This window comes from Macaca fascicularis, chromosome 3, assembly GCF_037993035.2.
Source record: "Macaca fascicularis isolate 582-1 chromosome 3, T2T-MFA8v1.1".
Taxonomy (NCBI): domain Eukaryota; kingdom Metazoa; phylum Chordata; class Mammalia; order Primates; family Cercopithecidae; genus Macaca; species Macaca fascicularis.
In genome coordinates this window covers 89508825-89530417 of record NC_088377.1, presented here as the reverse complement: position 1 = coordinate 89530417, position 21593 = coordinate 89508825, and the positions used below count along the sequence as shown (strand labels likewise).

At 39.1% G+C, this 21593-nt stretch overlaps 1 protein-coding gene across 8 annotated transcripts in view; it reads left to right on the top strand.

Annotated features, from left to right (window-relative positions):
- Positions 1 to 21077, top strand: part of SUGCT (succinyl-CoA:glutarate-CoA transferase) — a 752487-nt gene extending 731410 nt beyond the window's left edge. For 6 of the 8 annotated variants that reach the window (XM_065542089.1, XM_005549742.4, XM_065542088.1 and 3 more), the window contains one exon: positions 20630 to 21077. In XM_065542089.1, the coding sequence (XP_065398161.1) occupies positions 20630 to 20793 (164 nt within the window). In that variant the 3' untranslated portion in view covers positions 20794 to 21077. The remainder of the gene's footprint in view (positions 1 to 20629) is intronic. The other 2 variants (XR_010585693.1, XR_010585692.1) reach the window with 1 other exon arrangement.
- The last annotated feature ends 516 nt before the right edge of the window (positions 21078 to 21593 follow it).

Genomic DNA, 21593 nt, shown 5'->3' with positions numbered 1-21593 from the left:
CCCAGAGCCCCAGAAGGCATGTAATACAATCAGTGCTCTTTTAGCATTTTCCATCTGCAGATGGCTAAGTGTAAACCAGCTCAGTGGAGGGTCAGGGTGACAACCTTTTACACCCTGCCCTCTTGGTATCCAAGTTTTTGTCCAGTGTCCAGGAAGAATCAGGTTACCCACATGAATTGAAGGCTGGTGTATGCAGAGGATTTTATTGAGAGGTGGAAGTGGCCCTCTGTGGGACGGGGAACTGGAAGGGGATAGAGTGGGAAGATAATTTTCTCCTGAATGACCAAACTCTTCTTGGAAGTCCCACCATCAAGCCACCCCTCTGAAGTCAGCCTACTTTTCCCTGACATGTGGCTTCTGCTTCTCTTCTCCTCATCTCTGCCTCTCCACTCTGCTCTCCTGACAGTGGAGCTTGGGGTTTTTATGGATACAGGGTGGGGGGCAGGGTGGGCCAGGATGGTTTTGGAAAAGGCAACATTCGGGTGGAAAAACAGGGATGTTAAAGTTCTCATTTTTGGCTGCAGGTCCAGGCTTGAGGGTGGGGTCCTCACCAGGGACCACCCTCTTCTACCCAGTATTTCCCTGCCTCCTGTCAGTATCAGTAGGAGGCTCTCACAGAAATCCAGCAAGAGATGATGGTAACTACCATTAGGCTGGTTGCAAAAAGTGGCTGGATTTTGTATGTGTTTAGAAGATAGAATCAATAGAATTTGCTGACAGATTGGATATGGCATGTAAGAGAAAGAGAAGAGAGTCAAGATGACTTCGCTTAGAAATGTAGTGCAAAGTAATACTGATCTGTATGCCTTGACCTCCCTTTAGTTCTATATTTCACATATTTCTAGTGGTCTTGTTTTCTAATCTAGGAATCTAGTGGGTTTTGGTTTTTGGTGTTTTTTTTTTTTTTTTTTTTTTTTTGTCTAACATTTTCAGCAGTTACTGATGGAATACTCATATGGTAGATGCTGTGGAGGATACACAATGAACAAAACATTAATTTTGTTGTCAGCAAAGATCGCAAGAGATAATGCAATTAGAAAGTGAGGTACAACATTGAGGAGAAGCAGATCAAATGTTATAGGGAGTCAAAGAAGAGAGATGTTTCTTTGGACTATGGGAAAAGGGGAAGGTTCAACATTAAGTTAGCCTAAATAGAGCTTTGAGAATATTGTAGACTTGAGGATTGCCAAACTGAGATGCATTCTATTTTGGCACATAGACCCACACAGCCTCAGGTCCAGAGGAGAGTAAGTGCAGTTTGGCTGGAGGAAACAGCAGTGAAAAAAGACTGAACAAGTTGTCCTCATATTGCACAGTACTTTGAACCAAGAGGATAACAGAAAAGATCAGAAGTGTGGGTGTATGTGAAAGACATTTTCAGAGATAGGACTGTGGGGCTAGCAAGGTGTAAGTAAGGCCAGGGATTAGAGTGCTGTTATTAAGAGGATGGTCATGCCAAAACTCAAATAGGGGCATAGAGAGAGAAAGGACTTTCTCCTAAAACATTTCCATCTGGACTGCACAGGCAAGGTGAAAGGGGAAAACTAAGATCAATTCTTTGACAAATAATTAACACATTCCCTTTTTGTTAGCAGCAGTTTTGGGGTCCTAATTTTCTTGATTCTCTCTTTGCTTGAAATATAACCGTGATTTGTGTGATCTTAAGGACTCTGGGGAAAGAATAGAAGATGGTTGATATAAGACTAATTCTTTTACTATAGTGACTAAGACATTCAGAAAAAAATTATTTAATTACAAAAGACTAGTATCATCAGGTTTACAGAAAAACTTTTCAAAGCTCATTTGGGGTAAGAGCCATAAATAACCACCTACTCTAGCTCTGTTTAGTTCCTCCTTTTAAAATTGAATCAAAATGTGATCTGGCTTCTCTGACTGGAAACTTCCGGTATTTTCCTTAATGGAGCACAGAGGCAGAGGAGGTGAGGAGAAGGTCACTACTTTGAAGGACTATGAAGCTTAAAATGTTCTGGCTATAGACTTCAGCTGAACCAATTTTGTTTTCCATGGTGAAATCTAACCAAAGTCTTGGGAATGCGCCCAAAGAGCTTGTATTGGATATTTGAATTCTAGAAGGCAAAGCAGTGGAACAATTGATTATTTTGGCAAAGAGCACATTGTCGGCAAGGTGTTTCTTCACCCTTTCGAGTGTTCACGAGTGTCTAAAATAATAAGAAGCAAACAGTAGTGTTGGGGAAAAAAAAAAAACATTCAGGAGAGAGCTTCTTCCAGTCCCACATTTTTCAGAGACCTCAGAGGAAGGTTTGGGTAGCACACTTTGAGGGGAGACAGCATGTTTACTAATGAATATGAATAGTATTTCCTTATGGGCCATATATTTTTCCAGTAGGAAATGGATAATCTACTATGACATTTCAGTGGGTTGGAACAAGATAGATAAATCAAATACAGGTTGCCCTGTTACTTTTTCAAATGAAAGATAAATGCCTTAATGGATTAGCAATCATGAAATATATAAGTATTTATAACACAGTACTGCTTTATAACACCATCTGCTAAAGAATTGTATTTATCCAGCCACTGATATGAGAGCAGATTTTCTTCCACATTATGCAGGGAGGAAGTACATCCCAGTGTTAACGAGCACGCACTTTGTATTTAACCAGCCTAAGTTCTAATGAAATTCTTCAGTTGACAAGCTGTGTAATTTTGATACAGTTACTTAACCCCACTTTCTTCATTGAGAAAATGATCCTAGGTATCATAATGATCCTACCTTTTAAATTCATTTAGTGTATCAAAGAAGGTAATATATAGAAAGCATACCACCAAGTGCTTAACACATGTAAGTACTCAATAAATAATAGTTAGTATCATCATTCCACTGGCCAAAATTGGCTACACGCATAATGAGCCATTTCAAAGTATTTGGAACGTCTGGAGTGAATGCTTTTTAAAGGAGTGCTGAGGAACTAGATTAATGAGTTTCTCCTCTAGTCCAGGCAAGTGGGTCTCTACACTGAAACTGAGGCATGTGATCAATCTTAATAGGCTAATTTGTGGTAAGGTAACAAACAATTCCCAAATAACAGTGTCTTAAAACAACACAAATGTATTTCTTGCTCACATTACCTGTCCATCATGGGCTGACAGGTACCCAGGCTGGTGAAGCAGTCACCATTCTCACACACTGCCAGAGACAGGGAGAATGACAGTGTCTTAAATCAGCAATTGAGGGTTCTGTCCTGGAGATGACATATACATTTCTTTTCTTTGTTTGTTTTTGTTTGTTTGTTTGTTTTGTGTTGTTTTTTTTAAGAAGGAGTCTCACTTTGTCACCCATGTTGGAGTGCAGTGGTGTGATCTCAGCTCACTCCAACCTCCACCTTCCGGGTTCAAGCGATTCTCCTGCCTCAGCCTCCTGAGTAGCTAGCATTATAGGCGTGCATCACCATGCCTGGCTAATTTTTGTTTTTTTGGTAGAGAAGGGTTTAACTACATTGGCCAGGCTTGTCTCAAACTCCCGACCTCATGATCTGCCCACCTCAGCCTCCCAAAGTGCTAGGATGACAGACATGAGCCACCGCATCTGGCCCACTTTTTTTTTTTTTAAATTTTAAGTTGTAGGGTCCATGTGCACAATGTGCAGGTTTGTTACATATGCATACATGTGCCATGTTGGTGTGCTGCACCCATTAACTCGTCATTTACATTAGGCATATCTCCTAATGCTATCCCTCCCCCCTCCCCCCTCCCCACCCACAACAGGCCTGGGTGTGTGATGTTCCCCTTCCTGTGTCCAGGTGTTCTCACTGTTCAATTCCCACCTATGAGTGAGAACATGCAGTGTTTGGTTTTCTGTTCTTGCAATACTTTGCTGAGAATGATGGTTTTCAGCTTCATCCATGTCCCGACAAAGGACATGAACTCATCCTTTTCTATGGCTGCATGGTATTCTATGGTGTATATGTGCCACATTTTCTTAATCCAGTCTGTCATTGATGCACATTTGGGTTGGTTCCAAGTCTTTGCTATTGTGAATAGTGCTGCAATAGACATAAGTGTGCATGTGTCTTTATAGCAGCATGATTTATAATCCTTTGAATATATACCCAGTAATGGGATGACTGGGTCAAATGGTATTTCTAGTTCTAGATCCTTGAGGAATCACCACTGTCTTCCACAATAGTTGAACTAGTTTACAGTCCCACCAACAGTGTAAAAGTGTTCCTATTTCTCCACAACCTCTCCAGCACCTGTTGTTTCCTGACTTTTTAATGATCGCCATTCTAACTGGTGTGAGATGGTATCTCATTGTGGTTTTGATCTGTATTTCTCTGATGATGAGCATTTTTTCATATGTCTGTTGGCTACATAAATGTCTTCTTTTGAGAAATGTCTGTTCATATCCTTCGCCCACTTTTTGATGGGGTTGTTTTTTTCTTGTAAATTTGTTTGAGTTCTTTGTAGATTCTGGATATTAGCCCTTTGTCAGATGAGTCGATTGCAAAAATTTTCTCCCATTCTGTAGGTTACCTGTTACTCTGATGGTAGTTTCTTTTGCTGTGAAGAAGCTCTTTAGTTTAATTAGATCTCATTTGTCCATTTTGACTTTCGTTGCCATTGCTTTTGGTATTTTAGACATGAAGTCCTTGCCCATGCCTATGTCCTGAATGGTATTTCCTAGGTTTTCTTCTAGGGTTATTATGTTTTAGGTCTAACATTTAAGTCTTTAATCCATCTTAAATTAATTTTTGTATAAGGTGTAAGGAAGGGATCCAGTTTCAGCTTTCTACATATGGCTAGCCAATTTTTCCAGCACCGTTTATTAAATAGGGAATCCTTTCCCCATTTCTTGTTTTTGTCAGGTTTGTCAAAGATCAGATGGCTGTAGATGTATGGTATTATTTCTGAGGGCTCTGTTCTGTTCCATTGGTCTATATCTCTGTTTTGGTACCAGTATCATGCTGTTTTGATTATTGTAGCCTTATAGTATAGTTTGAAGTCAGGTAGCATGATGCCTCCAGCTTTGTTCTTTTGGTTTAAGATTGTCTTGGCAATACAGTCTCTTTTTTGGTTCCATATGAACTTTGAAGTAGTTTTTTCCAATTCTGTGAAGAAAGTCATTGGTAGCTTCATGGGGATGGCATTGAATCTATAAGTTTCCTTGGGCAGTATGGCCATTTCATGATATTGATTCTTCCTGCCCATGAGCATGGAATGTTCTTCCATTTGTTTGTGTCCTCTTTTATTTTGTTGAGCAATGGTTTGTAGTTCTCCTTGAAGAGGTCCTTCACATCCCTTGTAAGTTGGATTCCTAGGTATTTTATTCTCTTTGAAGCAGTTGTGAATGGGAATTCATTCATGATTTGGCTCTCTGTTTGTCTTTTATTGGTGTATAAGAATGCTTGTGATTTTTGCACATTGATTTTGTATCCTGAGACTTTGCTGAAGTTGCTTATCAGCTTAAGTAAACAAAGCCTCCAAGAAATATGGGACAATGTGAAAAGACCAAATCTACATCTGATTGGTGTACCTGAAAGTGACTGGGAGAATGGAACCGAGTTGTAAAACACTCTGCAGGATATTATCCAGGAGAACTTCCCCAACCTAGCAAGGCAGGCCAACATTCAAATTCAGGAAATACAGAGAACTCCACAAAGATACTCCTCAAGAAGAGCAACTCCAAGACCCATAACTGTCAGATTCACCAAAGTTGAAATGATGGAAAAAATGTTAAGGGCAGCCAGAGAGAAATGTCAGGGTACCCACAAAGGGAAGCCCATCAGACTAACAGCAGATCTCTCAGCAGAAACTCTATAAGCCAGAAGAGAGTAGGGGCCAATATTAAACATTCTTAAAGAAAAGAATTTTCAACCCAGAATTTCATATCCAGCCAAACTAAGTTTCATAAGTAAAGGAGAAATAAAATCCTTTACAGACAAGCAAATGCTGAGAGATTTTGTCACCACTAGGCCTGCCCTACAAGAGCTCCTGAAGGAAGCACGAAGCATGGAAAAGAACAACCGGTACCAGCAACTGCAAAAACATGCCAAATTGTAAAGTTCACTGATGCTAGGAAGAAACTGCATCAACTAATGAGCAAAATAACCAGCTAACATCATAATGACAGGATTAAATTCACACATAACAATATTAACCTTAAATGTAAATGGGCTAAATGCCCCAATTAAAAGACACAGACTGGCAAATTGAATAACAAGTCGAGACCCATCAGTGTGCTGTATTCAGGAGACCCATTTCACGTGCAGAGACACACATAGGCTCAAAATAAAGGGATGGAGGAAGATCTACCAGGCAAATGGAAAACAAAAAAAGGCAAGAGATGCCATCCTAGTCTCTGATAAAACAGACTTTAAACCAACAAAGATCAAAAGAGACAAAGAAGGCCATTACATAATGCTAAAGGGATCAATTCAACAAGAAGAGCTAACTATCCTGAATATATATGCACCCAATACAGGAGCACCCAGTTTCATAAAGCAAGTCCTTGGAGATCTACAAAGAGACTTAGACTCCCATACAATAATAATGGGAGACTTTAACACCCCACTATCAACATTAGACAGATCAACGAGACAGAACTTTGACAAAGATATCCAGGAATTGAACTCAGCTCTGTACCAAGCAGACCTAATAGACATCTACAGAACTCTCCACCCCAAATCAATAGAACATACATTCTTCTCAGCACCACATCGCACTTATTCCAAAATTGACCACATAGTTGGAAGTAAAGCACTCCTCAGCAAATATAAAAGAACAGAAATTATAACAAATTGTCTCTCAGACCACAGTGCAATCAAACTAGAACTCAGGATTAAGAAACTCACTCAAAACCGCTCAACCTTACGGAAACTGAACAACCTGCCCCTGAATGACTACTGCGTTCATAACGAAATGAAGGCAGAAATAAAGATGTTCTTTGAAACCAGTGAGGGCAAAGACACAACATACCAGAATCTCTGGGACACATTTAAAGCAATGTGTAGAGGGAAATTTATGGCACTAAATGTCCACAAGAGAAAGCAGGAAAGATCTAAAATTGACACCCTAACATCACAATTAAAAGAATTAGAGAAGCAAGAGCAAGCACATTCAAAGCTAGCAGAAGGCAACTAAGATCAGAGCAGAACTGAAGGAGATAGAGACACAAAAAACCCTTCAAAAAAATCAATGAATCCAGGAGTTGGTTTTTTGAAAAAAATCAACAAAATTGATAGACCACTAGCAAGACTAATAAAGAAGAAAAGAGAGAAGAATCAAATAGACACAATAAAAAATGATAAAGGAGATATCACCACCAATCCCACAGAAATACAAACTACCATCAGAGAATACTATAAACACCTCTACGCAAATAAACTAGAAAACCTACAAGAAATGGATAAATTCCTGGACACATACACCCTCCTAAGACTAAACCAGGAAGAAGTTGAATCCCTGAATAGACCGATAACCAGCTCTGAAATTGAGGCAGTAATTAATAGCCTACCAACCAAAAAAAGTCCAGGACCAGACGGATTCACAGCCGAATTCTACCAGAGTTTCAAGGAGGAGCTGATACCATTCCTTATGAAACTATTCCATTCAATAGAAAAAGAGGGAATCCTCCTGACCTTATTTTATGAGGCCAGCATCATCCTGATACCAAAGCCTGGCAGAGACACAACAGAAAAAGAGAATTTTAGGCCAATATCCCTGATGAACATTGATGCAAATATCCTCAATAAAATACAGGCCTTCATGCTAAAAACTCTCAATAAATTAGATATTGATGAGACGTATCTCAAAATAATAAGAGCTATTTATGACAAACCCACAGCCAATATCATACTGAATGGGCAAAAACTGGAAGCATTCCCTTTGAAAACTGGCACAAGACAGGGATGCCCTCTCTCACCACTCCTATTCAACATAGTGTTGGAAGTTCTGGCCAGGGCAATCAGGCAGGATAAAGAAATAAAGGGTATTCAGTTAGGGAAAGAGGAAGTCAAATTATCCGTTTGCAGATGACATGATTGTATATTTAGAAAACCCCATCGTCTCACCCCAAAATCTCCTTAAGCTGATAACCACAATTCTTTCATTCACAATTCATTGGGCTCACACAGTTTTACCCAACCCCAAAGGGACCAGGGTGTGTAATACTGTCATATTCCTGGAAACTAGTGTAAAGGAAAGTAAAAAAATCTCAGGACCCCCAAACTTCTTTGCAAAAGGGAAAGTTAAGACTGGAGGCTGAGTCATGCAATGCCCTTTTCCAAATGAAGCTGTTACTGGCATTATACATCAGCCAGATTCCTACAAGGTGAAAGGCCTTGAGCATCTATGAAGGACTGCTCCCACAGATCAATCATGGGTTAATCTTTTGCTGGCCTCCCAGAAGCAAGGGTGTGCCAATTATAACTTTAGGTCTGCAATCTAAGTCTAGCTCCTAAATTTAAAGTCTGTTGGATTCCACAGTGATGGTGTAGATTGGAAGCTTATCTTTCCAGGTGCAGAACAAAGATAAGAGGAGACCAATTATTTCCACCTACCCAGAGACACTTGCATAATTTACACTTCCGTTACTTCTTTTTCTCTTCAAACAGTCACCTTATTACATGTAAAATGTAGATTTACCTGGCACTAACTAAGGTCTCACAGGAATGTAACCATCCACTTTACCTTGTACCTGGCCCTCTTCCTACATGTTTTCTCTCCCCTTTAAGGACATGTATATATACTGGACAGCCTGAAAGCTCTTGGGAAAACAGCTACAGATGTGTCTATGGCTCGTGGTTTTCCTGGATGTACCCTAAAGCTGGCTTAATAAACCTCCATGATTGAGACTTTTTCCTCAGTGCCTGATTTCAGTTGTCAGCAGAAACTGGAAATTTGGTGGATAACACTGATGACTATCAAAGGGTCATTGATGTGGTTAAAAATAGACAACCTATAGATACTGGCACTTGAGGCCCTCCTTATTGAGTTAAAAAACAATGAGCCAACAATTGATTCAAGCAGTAGTGATCTATGGCGTTTTTGAACTCTGAGTGAGTCTAGAGACCTATCTACGTTGGTGGTACATACCACAAGATGCCTTGAGTTTCTGGGATGCCTGGTCCCGTAAGCAGTGCCACGGATTGAGTTCTTCTGTTAAAAATATCCAAAGTCATATTTATTCTCTATGGCCTTATCCCACCATTCCATGCTAGTTAAATAGCTTTTTCGGTTTTTATCTCACATCTAATGGGTTTAATGTGTTCTAAGTGTATGACTCCATTTGGTGCATTGGATGCTATGGCTGAGAGGTGCCATATAAAAATATTGTTATTGTTATGATGATGAGTTCAAGCACTGGAGGGGAAATTGTGCAATAACTTAGTACTGGAGCTATCATTATTTTCAACAAAATGAAGTTTGGCTTCTTACTACACTACTAAGCCTTGAAGATTAAATGGTATCTACAGCATGTATCTTAGCAATGAGCCAAAGAAGTCCAAAGAAAAAACGTTTGTTATAACAAACATTTCATATATTATAAAACAGATGTTCACTTTTAAGTATTCTTGATACTTTAAGAAGTTGATGATACCCACATCAGAAATTAAGAAAAAAAAATCAAATTAAAAAAATCCACACATTTAGGGTATTTTTCCATTTATTAAATTTTATTCATTCTTATTTCCAGTGTGATCAGATTGGCCAGCTATGTTAATTAATTTAACCCTTAGTGCTGATCAGTTGCCAGTTAGCTGTGAGGTTGAGCAATAGTTTGTTTCATTGCTGTAGAAATGCATCATTAGGATGGAAGGTGCATGGAGTTCTGGAAAAAGGGACTGTTTAGGTCTCTTCCCTCATGATGATGTGATATTATGTTCCCATTACTTGAATATTCATTATGGTTTCCCACATGTTTTTGGCTACCTCTGTTTCCTGCAACTGTTTACATTATTAAGTTGGTTTGGCTTATAGAAATGTAGCTTGAACCTGTGTATCGTTAGAGTAGCTTGGGGTGTTTGCATAGATTGAGTAGATTTCCCTTTCACCCTAAAATAATCATGGGTGGTTTCTAAAAGGAGGTGAGACAAAACAACTGGGGCCGTGTTACGGAGGGGCCTCAAACCACAGATGGAAAACACCACAGAGCTAGCCTGAGGGGTTCTCAGGGGGCACCAGGCACTAGGCCCTCCTTGTGCTTTGACTCAGGTAACTTTCCACAGAGGGCACAGTGAAGGCTTCATTCCTTTCAGGACGGGTGGAGAGGGAGGCATTGCAGAGCATCCCCTGATTCAGAGGCATGGGAAATTGGCATGTATCGACAGTGCTGTGAGTCCAGGACTTCCTGCAAGGGGATAGGTGGCATATGACAAATTCATTTGAAAACATGAAGTAATAACAAGTATTTATTGCACAAAGAATCTGGTGGACTCTGATCTAGAAAGATGGAGAGGACATACTGGTCAGAAGATGAGGCCTCAAGTGGCTTTTGGCATGTTCTACTTCCAGACCCCTGAGTTCAGTTTCAAGCTGAGATCATTCTCTCCTTCCTTTGCTCTCTTTCTTTCACCAGAAAGCAGTGTGGTCCAGTGGCAAAGAGCTGGGATTCTGGCACAGGAATATCTGAGTGTAAATCATAGCCCTGCTCCTCACCAGCTCTGTGACGCTGAGCAAGTGACTTCCCTTCTGTCTCTCAGTCTCCCCCATTTGTAAAGTGGGGATGATAATAGTGCCTTCTGGGGTTATCATAAGGACTGAGCAAAATAAATGAGTGAAGCACATATAATAGTGTCTGTAGTAAGTGCTTGTTAAATGAGTGAAAGAAGTCCCATGTTTTCATAGTTCCTTACACTTAACTAGTTAAAAGGTAAAAGGGTGTAAAATGAATTTCTGGTATACGTCCTCATGCTGTTAGAGACACTAAGTATGTACTTACAAAAGTGTGGCTTGGGTAATCATCCAACCTCCTGTGCCTCTTTTTTATTCTCTGTAGGAAGGGGAAGCATACCTGTTCCAAAGGGTTGTAATGAGGAATAAGCAAAATAAATCTTTGAAAAGTGCTTTTTATGTAACACGTGCTTGAGAAATGGTTGATTCCTTCCTCCCTTTTCCCTTCACTTTAAAAAACCTCGTCCCTGACTGTTAAAGATTTCTACAAGTTAAAACTTTTATTTTTAGTCTTCTCTCACAAATCTAAAATGCAGCTAACTTGCTAATGTTCTGGGAAGTCTAGGTCTGAAATTAGCAGGTGATCAAAGCTCTATGAGAGTAAGTGATCAAAGCTCTAATTTGCTAAGGTCATCACTGTAGCAGAGAAGAAAGGATAACATATATTGAGTATTTACTGTGCCTGGTTCTGTTCTCAGGGATTCATAAGAATCAAAGTTTTTCATTCTCACAGCTTGATATGAAACTTTATATCAGTGTCATGCCCATTTTATGTGTAAAGATACTGAGGTACAGGTTCAGTAAGTAAATTTCCCAAGGAGATGGAGTCAGTACATGGCAGAGCCAGGATGTGAACCTAGACACTCCAGCTCTAGAACCCACAGTCTTAACCACCTTGCTGAATCACTTCTCAAAAACAACAGCTATGAAGTCAACAGATCTGTATTTGCATCTGTCGTGTGCTCTTGTACACATTTCTTAACCCCTCTGAGCTCCATGTTCCTCCTTTGTGATTTAGGCATAAAATGCATTTGTAAATGAAAAAAAATGTTTAATGTTGTGAGGATCAAATTAGATAACAAACACATAGCACCTCACGTCAGGTGAGGTATGCAGTAAGCATTCATTAAATAGTAGTTTTAGATGTTATCACATATAATTTAGAAACTGTGACAGGATCCTTCCACACCTACCTCTGCATTTTGTCTACTGCCAGCTCGGTAATTCTGGCTTCTATGAAGTTGATCAGTTCAGCCTCACAGGTATAGGCATATGAAGCAGTTGAAGCAAAAAGCCTTTGTCATTGTCTTAGATCCCTCTAGAACCATCCCTTAGAGGACCACAGGCAGTTCACACACAACGCTTGCTTAGAGGTAGGCATAACCTGTAAGCATGGTTAAAGTAAAAGTAAAAGTACCTTAATTTATACCCTGAAGTCCGTAGAGATTTGTCTGTTGAAGGACAAGAATATGGACTTTCTTTTAAAGAAATGCACTTATCTCCAAAATTATGAGCTTTAGAGGTTAATCACTTATTTATTTTATTTGCCTCCTGTGGACATAAAATATTTTTGATGCAACAGGTTTTAGCAAAGACCTTAAACAGTAGAGAAAAGGGTGCATAAACAACTTGTTTTTAAAACCTCAGCATCAGAGATGTTGGAATAAATACAATTGCTGTGGAAATATGTCATTTTGGAATGAGGACATTTAGATGCTAAATAACTTCTAATTTTATATATGCTGGCCAAAACTCTTCCTTTAATTTCAGACTTGCATAGCTAAAGACCCAATGACATCTCTCCTTGGATATCTCATAGGCATCTCAAACTTGGCATGTCCAAAAAATAATCCTTGGCTTGTGCCAAACTTGTCCATGCAATCCATTCAATCTTCCCTATCTGGTAAGTGAACCCAGAAACTCAGGATTCTTCTTTGATCCTTTTCTTTTTCTCCTGAACTACATTGGCCCATGTATTAATCAGTGTGTCCTTTCATTCTATCACCAGGATACCTCTCAAACACATCCACTTTTCTCAAACTCTAATGTACCTTTCCAGTTGAGGCTGCCATCATCTACCTACAACAGCCTCCAAACTCATGACATTCTCTGCCTAGCACAAAAGTATTCCTTATTGTAAGTCCTGCCACTGCTTTGCTTAAAGCTCCAGCAGCTTCCCACTGAACCTAGAATAAGATCCACTGTCACTGCTATAGTCTCTACCCTGTGCATACCATCCCCTGCCACTCCCTGCAAGTTCATCTAGTACCTCTCTTCTGTTAAATTACATGCTAGCCACAGTGGATCATTTTTTTTTTCAGTCCCTTGAACATCAGACTTTTTTATGCTTTCTGGAATCTTCTTTCCTCCACTGTTCGTATTAATAGCTCAGCTTCCGACTCAGCCTAAGGATCACCTAATCAGCTTGGCCGCCTCTGCACATCCCATTTAGAAATACTCTTTCTCCCACTTCAGCCCCTCCTCACTGTGGTTGCAATATTGTTCCATTTTCAACTTGGTTTTTAATAATTTTATAATTTTTAGCAGATTTTAGCAATGTATTTGCTTTTGTTTGTTCATAGTCTGCCTCCTCCATCAGAAAGTAAATTCCAGAAGAGTAGGGTCCAGGTGTGTTTTGTTTGCTAATATATATCTAGATAATACAGCCCAGATCTTGGCACCAGAATAGATACTCCAAAATTATATGTAGAATAAATTAGTAGATGCATACATTAATTAATATGATATGTATTACTATGTGTAGTAATATCACAGTGTTTATTAAACTTTCTTTTATTGTTAGCAATTATTTGTTCAAAAAATTTGTATTGATTGACAGAGCATGAGCCATGATGTCTAACAGATAGAAGTTATTTTTGTTTTTGAGACAGAGTCTCGCTCTGTCACCCAGACTGGAGTGCAGTGGTGCAGTCTTGGCTCACTGCAACCTCCGCCTCCCAGGCTCAAGAAATTCTCCTGCCTCAGCCTCCCGAGTAGCTGGAACTACCAGTGCACTCTGCCACACCCGGCTAATTTTTTGTATTTTAGTAGAGATGGGGTTTCACCGTGTTGCCCAGGCTGATCTCGAACTCCTGAGCTCAGGCAATCCGCCTTCCTTGGCCTCCCAAAGTGCTGGGATTTCAGGCGTGAGCCACCACCAGCCCGATATAAGCTCTTATACTGGTTCTATCACTTAGCTGGATAACCTTAGACAAATTAATTAACCCTTCAAAGAGCCTCAGTTTTCTGATCTGTAAAATGAGAGATATAATAGTCTCTACCTAATATAAATCGAAAAGTGCAATGAAATAACGAAACAAAAAGGCATAGTCCACAGTCATAGTGAATATCTAAGAAGGAATGCTTGCCATTGATATTTTCCATTTTTTAGGGACCATCAAAAGCATTGAAAGCCCATTAGCAAACACAATTGACATTGTTCCTGCCCCCATAGGGGATACAGGCATCTAAATGGACAATTTAATGCTAAGAGCTGCTGAAGAGAATGCACAAGGTTATATGTGCTACTTAAATGAATGTTCTTGGCATTAAGCTCAAATGAATTTTCTTTGCATATATTCCATCAGTTACTTAAAATCTTGCCATATTTTGGATTTGCTTCATATTTGGATCTTGATTTTTCCATGCACATTTTTTTGTAGAGTATCTATTATTTTTTCTTGCATGATGTAACTTTTTCTCATTATTATATTTTTCCAACTTTTCAGTTTTAGCAGTTATACAATTAAGGCTCTTTTTTGCCTTCTTAGATATCCCTTTTGAAGGCCTCTGTCCTCCTTCTCCATCTCTGCTTTTATTGGCTCTTCTGGTCTGAGCTGTCATCCTGGGACATTCTTTCCTTATGCTCCTTGGTAGGTCCTCATTGAGTATCAAAATTTTCTTTCTTTCTTTCTTTCTTTCTTTCTTTCTTTCTTTCTTTCTTTCTTTCTTTCTTTCTTTCTTTCTTTCTTTCCTTCTTTCTTTCTTTCTTTCTTTCCTTCTTTCTTTCTTTCTTTCTTTCCTTCTTTCTTCTTTCTTTCTTTCTTTCTTTCTTTCTTTCTTTCTTTCTTTCTTTCTTTCTTTCTTTTCCATTGGCTTCTATATTTTACTGGAATCATACTCAAGAAATTTATTTCAGTGCACTTACTTACTCTTTGAGAGTTTGCAAATATCTTCATATTTGATTAATCATTTGACTGGCCATACCATTCTAACCATTCTAGGTTTAATAATATTTCCCTTAAGAAAGTTGAAAGGTGGACATGGATGTTCCTGTATCTTAGCTACTTGGGAGGCTGAGGGAGGAGGATGAGGCCAGGAGTTTGAGACCAGCCTGAGCAGCATAGCCAGTCCCTATCTCTGAATTTTTTTTTAATTAGCCTGCTGTGGTGGTACCCTCCTGAAGTCCTACCTACATCTGAAGCTAAAGTGGGAAGATCCCGTGAGCCCAGGAGCTCGAGGCCGCAGTGAGCTATGATAGTGCCGTTGCGCTCCAGCCTGGCAGACAGCACGAGACTCTGTGTCTTCAAAAAAAACAAAAAGTTGAAAACAAGCTCTACTTGTAGTTTTTAGTAGACACTAGTGAGGAGTTTGGTGCAGTCTAATTTTATTCTTAAAAAAAAAAAAAACTAGTTTCCACCCTCCCGTCCCACTGTTTAGATCTTGAATTGTTCCCCCCTCCTCCACTTCCAGAAAGTTTCTCAGATATTTTTAACGCTGATATTCTGAAATTTTACATGATGTAAAGAGGTAAATCTTTTCTTCATCTATACTGTCGTATTCTCAGTTGACTCTTTTAATCTGCAAAAATGCTCTCTTCTCTATTCCTCATATTCTTTATTGAAAAATTTCTCCTCGGAAAAAAAAGAAAAATTTATCCTCTTCTACTCTTTTTGCCTCTTTTTTCCTGGGGTTCTTGTCTGTTTTATGAGAACTCTTAGCTTCTTTCTCACATTTTTTAGACAAGCTGTATTTTTGTCCCTATATCCTTGGGAGCATCTTTCACTTTATTTTCTAAATTCCTAATTTTGACAATAATATTGGAAAATCTAAGTGCTAAGTATTGTTTCAATTGTGTGTATTTTTTTTTCTTTGCATAGCATTCTGTTCTTGCTCTGTTCTGAGTTATCTTCATTGTTTCCACTTTTAAAATCTTTTATTTGGTTCTAATATTTCTAGTGATCTCTGGTTGATCAATCTTTTATAGAAAAAAGATCTGGATGTCTGGCATTGATTTTTCTCTGTTGTTGAGGATGTTTTCCACTTTTACTGGATCTACTCCAAATGAGAATGCTTGGAAGTGTGGGTCAAGGTCATTTCACTGACAGTCTTTACGACATGGATTCAGAGCCATAGACAGGCTATGGGCCCCTCAAATGTACAAGTATGGAGGGCTTTGCATGGGGGCACAAAAATCCATATTAAAAATTTTTAACTTTCCCTTTATAGGTTTCTTGAGCTTCTTTTTAAAAGAAGAGGTTGATGCTAGCTAAATGCTAGCTGCTTGTACTCTACTTTTACAAAGCTTGTTTAAATGTTATTGCAGATCCAAACTGGACTACTTGTTCTCTATTGAGACATTCAATCCTTCTTCTTAGTCCTATTTCTAGTCCCTGTTCTGTGTCTCTCATAATCACTGACTTTAAGATCAAAGGCTCTTGGGAGGCAAAACAGATCAACTGGTATCCACTTGCTCTTATTCTCCTTCTAGAATATTTTAGGCTTCAGCTTCCTCTATCTCTTTTATCCATCAACATGATCTCATCCATGTGGCCTGTAAATTCATTGGAAATATCCCATTCATTAGTGATGCTCCCTTCCATTCTTTTCATTCAGATGAAGTTTTTTTGTTTAATTTTTATACTTTTATTTCAGTGGGGTTTCAAGAGAGTGTGAAGGCAATATATGTACTCAAAGACAAAAGTTAAATTATAACTTGAAATTACTGTACAATTTCCCTATAATTTATTTAACCAGTGCCCAACTTTTGGATAAATCTTTCTAATATTTTTCCACATTATAACTATTTAACATTTTTATCTGGAAAAGAGAGGTTGAAGATAGGTCTGCAGGGCAGTACATGAAATAATGAGAAGCTGAACACCTAGTCCTAACAGAGGTAACCTTTGGAAGCAATGAGCAGACAGAAAATTCAAGTTAAACCAAAGTTAGGGATCCCATGCAAAGAATTTTTATGGGCTGTAGGTTACAATGCCATGTAGGAAGTCGAGAGCTCTTAAGAGTAGCAGATTAAAAAATCTATATGGATCTTTGCCTATGAAAATTGTGAACATTCCTAATTATGTCAATAGGAAAAAATTTTTTAAATGGGATTTCTCCATCCAAGTATGCAGACACTTAAAAGTCTTGATATTTAGTTGACAAATTTTTCCTCCAGAAGGATTGCACCAATTTACACTCCTATCAGCCACCAACCTCTTAAAATCAAACAAAAATTCCCACATTATTTGCTAATTTTATAAGCAAAAATTTACCTTGTTATTTTTACATACATTTCTTAGACTATTACTGATATTGAATGATATCTATATAATATTACTCAGTGCCCAAACCAACCTTCAGTAGGTATTGCTGACTTTGTTTTGGAAATGTGTAGACTGAGGCTCTGAGACCTTAAGAGTTCTGAAGTTCACACAGCTTGTACGTATTTAAAAACAGATGAAAACATAGATATTAGTTTGCCAAAAAATTTAAGAGCATGTGACTTACCTTGCTCATAACTTTTTAGATGAAAGATCAGATCAGTCATTTTCTTTGAACCTTAGATATAAATAATTATGTCAAATATTTTCTACTTTTTGAAACAAATGTGTTTTGTGAGCCCTTTGTTTTCTTCATGCAAACCTTATTCAGAGAGGGATGTCTCTGCTATTATTATTATTGCACAGGGTTGCAAGAACAGATTTCAAATGACTCATGGGAATTTAGCTTTCTCTGAGATCTTGACATCACTTTGTCCCGTTGTAGTCTTTATCCGAGCAAGTGTGAAAAAGTTGCCAAGTAATACCATTTTACCAACCTAAATTCTTGAAGATGTTTGATGTAAAAGGTTAAATACTCTTCGTTCTAAACTGGTAGCATACTCTTCACTGTAGATCTGGAAGCTACCAGAAAACTATGGCATACAGTGGGAGTAACACAAGTTGAACTGCCCTTTAGTTTGGCTGGACCTGAAGAATTCCCTCATTTGATCACTGTGTGGAGGTTAAAAGTCTAGGTTTTTAGTACTGATATGCATAATATGGATGAATCTCAAAAATATTATGCTAAGTGAAAGAAGCCAGACACAAAAAGTCACAAATTATATATGATCCTACTTATAAGGAGTGAGCCAGAATAGATAAATCCATAGGGACAGAAAGTAGATTAATGGTTGCCTGGATTTGGGAGGAATGAGGAGAAGCTGCTTGTTCACTTTAAAATGGTTAATTTTATGTTATGTAAGTTTTACCTCAATAAATTATTATTTTTTAATCCAAGTCATTGAACCCAACAGACATGAAATTGGAATCTAACTCTATCATTTTCTAGCTGTGTGAATTTGGGCAAGTTATTTTAATTTCCTAACCTTAATTCTAACTTTAACATTTAAACCTCCATTCCCTTTAATGTCCTGATCTGGAAATAAAGATGACTGACAGTCTACCTACCAGACAGGACTGTTGTGAGAACTGTATGCAATGATGTATTAATACATAAAGCCTTTGGTGCAATGGTTGACACATCACAAGTTCTTAAGAAATGGTAGCTGGGCCAGCCTGATCAACATGGGGAAACCTCCAACTCTACTAAAAATACAAAATTAGCTGGGCGGGTGGCACATGCCTGTAATCCCAGCTACTGGGTAGGCTGAGGCAGGAGAATTGCCTGAACCTGGAAGGTGGAGGTTGCGGTGAGCCAAGATCATGCCATTGCACTCCAGCCTGGGCAACGAGAGCGAAACTCCATCTCAAAAAAAAAAAAAAAAGAAAAAGAAAAAGAAAAGAAAAGAAATGGTAGCTGGACTATGATCACTATTACTGCTACTGACTGACTTGCTACTACCACTGCAGCAGTAGCTGCAGGAGCTGTATTCCAACCCAGATTCTTGGTATATTCAAATGACTATTTTCCATTCTGGAGTCTTGCTTCAGGAAAATCAAGTGGGGTAAAGTCACATGACATTGACTTCAGGAGGCATATATTGCCTCAGTGGAGTTCTTCTTTTGATAGACGGGTTTTAGATTCAAACTGTTTTTAATTACTATCAAAGTGGAACAGAGTTGGAGAGAGCAATGAGTAAGGGTCAGATCCCTAAACCATCACATTATTGGCATTCTTGGGAGAGCTGTGGACCCTGCCTCCAAGTGTGTGCTATCGTTGATTTCTCTCTTACTGAAAAGGGACAAACCCTTGAAAAGGTAGTCATGCACTGAGGCATTGAAAAGAAAATGTGAGAAGAAAACAACGAACGTCACTAAGCTTCAGAGAAGGAAAAACTTTAGGCATCAGTTGAAAGTTGTCCCTCTGTAGTGCATCGGATGTGTTACACAAAGGCACAGCTTGACGGTGTTAGGAGACCCAAGTCCTCCATCTCTATCAACAGTGGCATGTGCAAAGGTACTTTTATTAATGGAATTCTCCAAAGAGCTCAAAGCTCATTTGCTGCCTTACTGATGGACATTCTTTTACTCACTCATGCTTTGGTTTTATTTGTTCTTTCTATGGGCTCCTCAAATCAAGAGAAAGCCAGAAAAAAAAAAATTGAGATAGGAATATCCTGTTTTATCAAGTCTTCTTGTGACTACCATCTCATTTGTTCTCCTGAAGCCTAATCAAATGAGACATAAAGGACAGCCAACATAAATACCACTTACTGAATGTGATAACAAAGGTAAAATTAGTTTCAACAACATGTTCCCCAGTGTCCAGTTTCTCCATGGAAGAGTGAGAAGTCAGAAGTGGCCGCTGATGTTATGGAAAGTTCATGGCCTTTAATGTAAGACAGTTCCAGTGGACACAGATTTTCATCCAGGCCCTACGATTAGCTATGTGGCCTTGAGCAAAACTTTAGGTTTTAGGGACTTTTGTGTCCTCATGGGAAGAATGGAGATAGTAAAATCTATTTCCAACAGTTCTTAAAAGCATTGCTCAACTCTTTTTAGAGGAACTTAGTGCCCAGCACCCCTTTTCTCCTCACACTATAAGCTTCAAGAGAGATGTTGTAGCAGCTTTTGTAATCATAGTAACCAACAAGTTTTGTGCATTAGCATGGGTGAGGGAATGCTTACGTAGTGCTTTCTGTCTATTATCTCAATTAAATCCTGACCTCAAGTCTGTATGGTAAACAGTTTACCGTGTGAATTTCAGTCATTCATCCAAGATGGCTCTGCTAGAGAGCATAAGAGCTGAGAGCAAAGCCTAAGTCTCTCTGACAGTGAAGCCTGCACATACAACCTCTTCTACCACCAAAAGCCTTGAACCAGGGTCTAGCTGAGGTTTCAGTGATCTGCAGTCAGTTGAACTAAACCATGGACCCATACAGTAGACATTGAGTAGTCAACTTCTGGGATGCTTTCACCTGGGATCAAATTTCCAGCTTCAGAGAGACACTATGTTTCTGTGGTCACTGTTCTTTCCTACCCAGAGTTCACTCAGTTGAGTGCCTTACCTCTGAGTCTTCATGACGGGAACACCAGCTTCCAAAAGAGGCCCGGCACATGTTAGCTTCATCTATGCAGCCCCACTGCATGGCGATGAGCGAGTCAGATGAACACTGCACATTTGGATGAACCTGAGTCAAGAAAAGCCACAAGTGAAAACACGTTTATTTCCAAAACGATGGTGCGTCTGCAAGGGTGTAACTGGTACTCATTGATATTTTTGGCATTCATGGAAAACACCCCAGGCTGCTTAGGTAATTAATTTCCTCGGGTTAGTCATTAACAGGCTTCCTGCTTTCCTTCTCCTTTGGCAGGCCCAGCTGTGAGATACAGTAAGTTCAAGATGTCAGAGGCCAGGCCGCCTCCCCTGCTCGGGCAGCACACGATGCACATCCTGAAGGAGGTCCTGAGATACGATGACGGGGCCATCGGGGAGCTGCTCAGCGCTGGAGTGGTGGCCCAACATGAAACCCACTGACAAAGGAAAAGGGTTCTTCCTCATAACCTCAATCCGAATACCCTGGCAAAGGCAACACTTTGCTTGGACCCTTCTCCCCTGTTCTGATACCACTAAAAAGAAGATTTAGAGCAACTCCCGATTTCCTGCATGGCGTCTCCAGAATGGCTCTGGTATTAATGAATCTAGTGCCTTTTAAATGTACCCCACGTTTTGTTCCCTACTATTTTTTTTTTCAGATGATGATTTAATTATGGATTTGTGGGATTTTTAAAAATAAAGATTTAAATTTTTTCCTGGAAAAATGCACTCCTCATTCTAATTACATTAATGTCCTAAACATTTGCTCCTTACCCGCCATGCCCTCACCCCCGCCCAGTCCATACAGGCCTGAAAAAGAACAGATCTTTTGATACTTTCTACTTGTACATAAAATCTGCATTTAACTTTGCGTTAGGGAGTCAAAGCAATAAGCAGAATGACAGTCTCTGTGATTGATTTTAAACAGAATAACTTAATTCTGAGCTCTTGAACCCTTTGTTAGTCTGTAATTTAAACCATGGACTTTGCTGATGTCCATTATAAAACTGAGCTCCATTCTCCCCTGTGGGGGTAAATATTTACTTTATGTTGTATTTCTCTGGTGATTTGATGCTATGTGGCAGAAACTCGATTTTCCCCAATGCATTTAGAGATGTAGGTATCTGTCTGCACAGGTAGGTGAGAAGTGGTTCTGCACTTGGTACCTTATTTTGAGCCAAGTGAAAATGCAACAGGGTTTTTAAATGAATTAAACAGATTCTTAAATGACTATCCAGGTA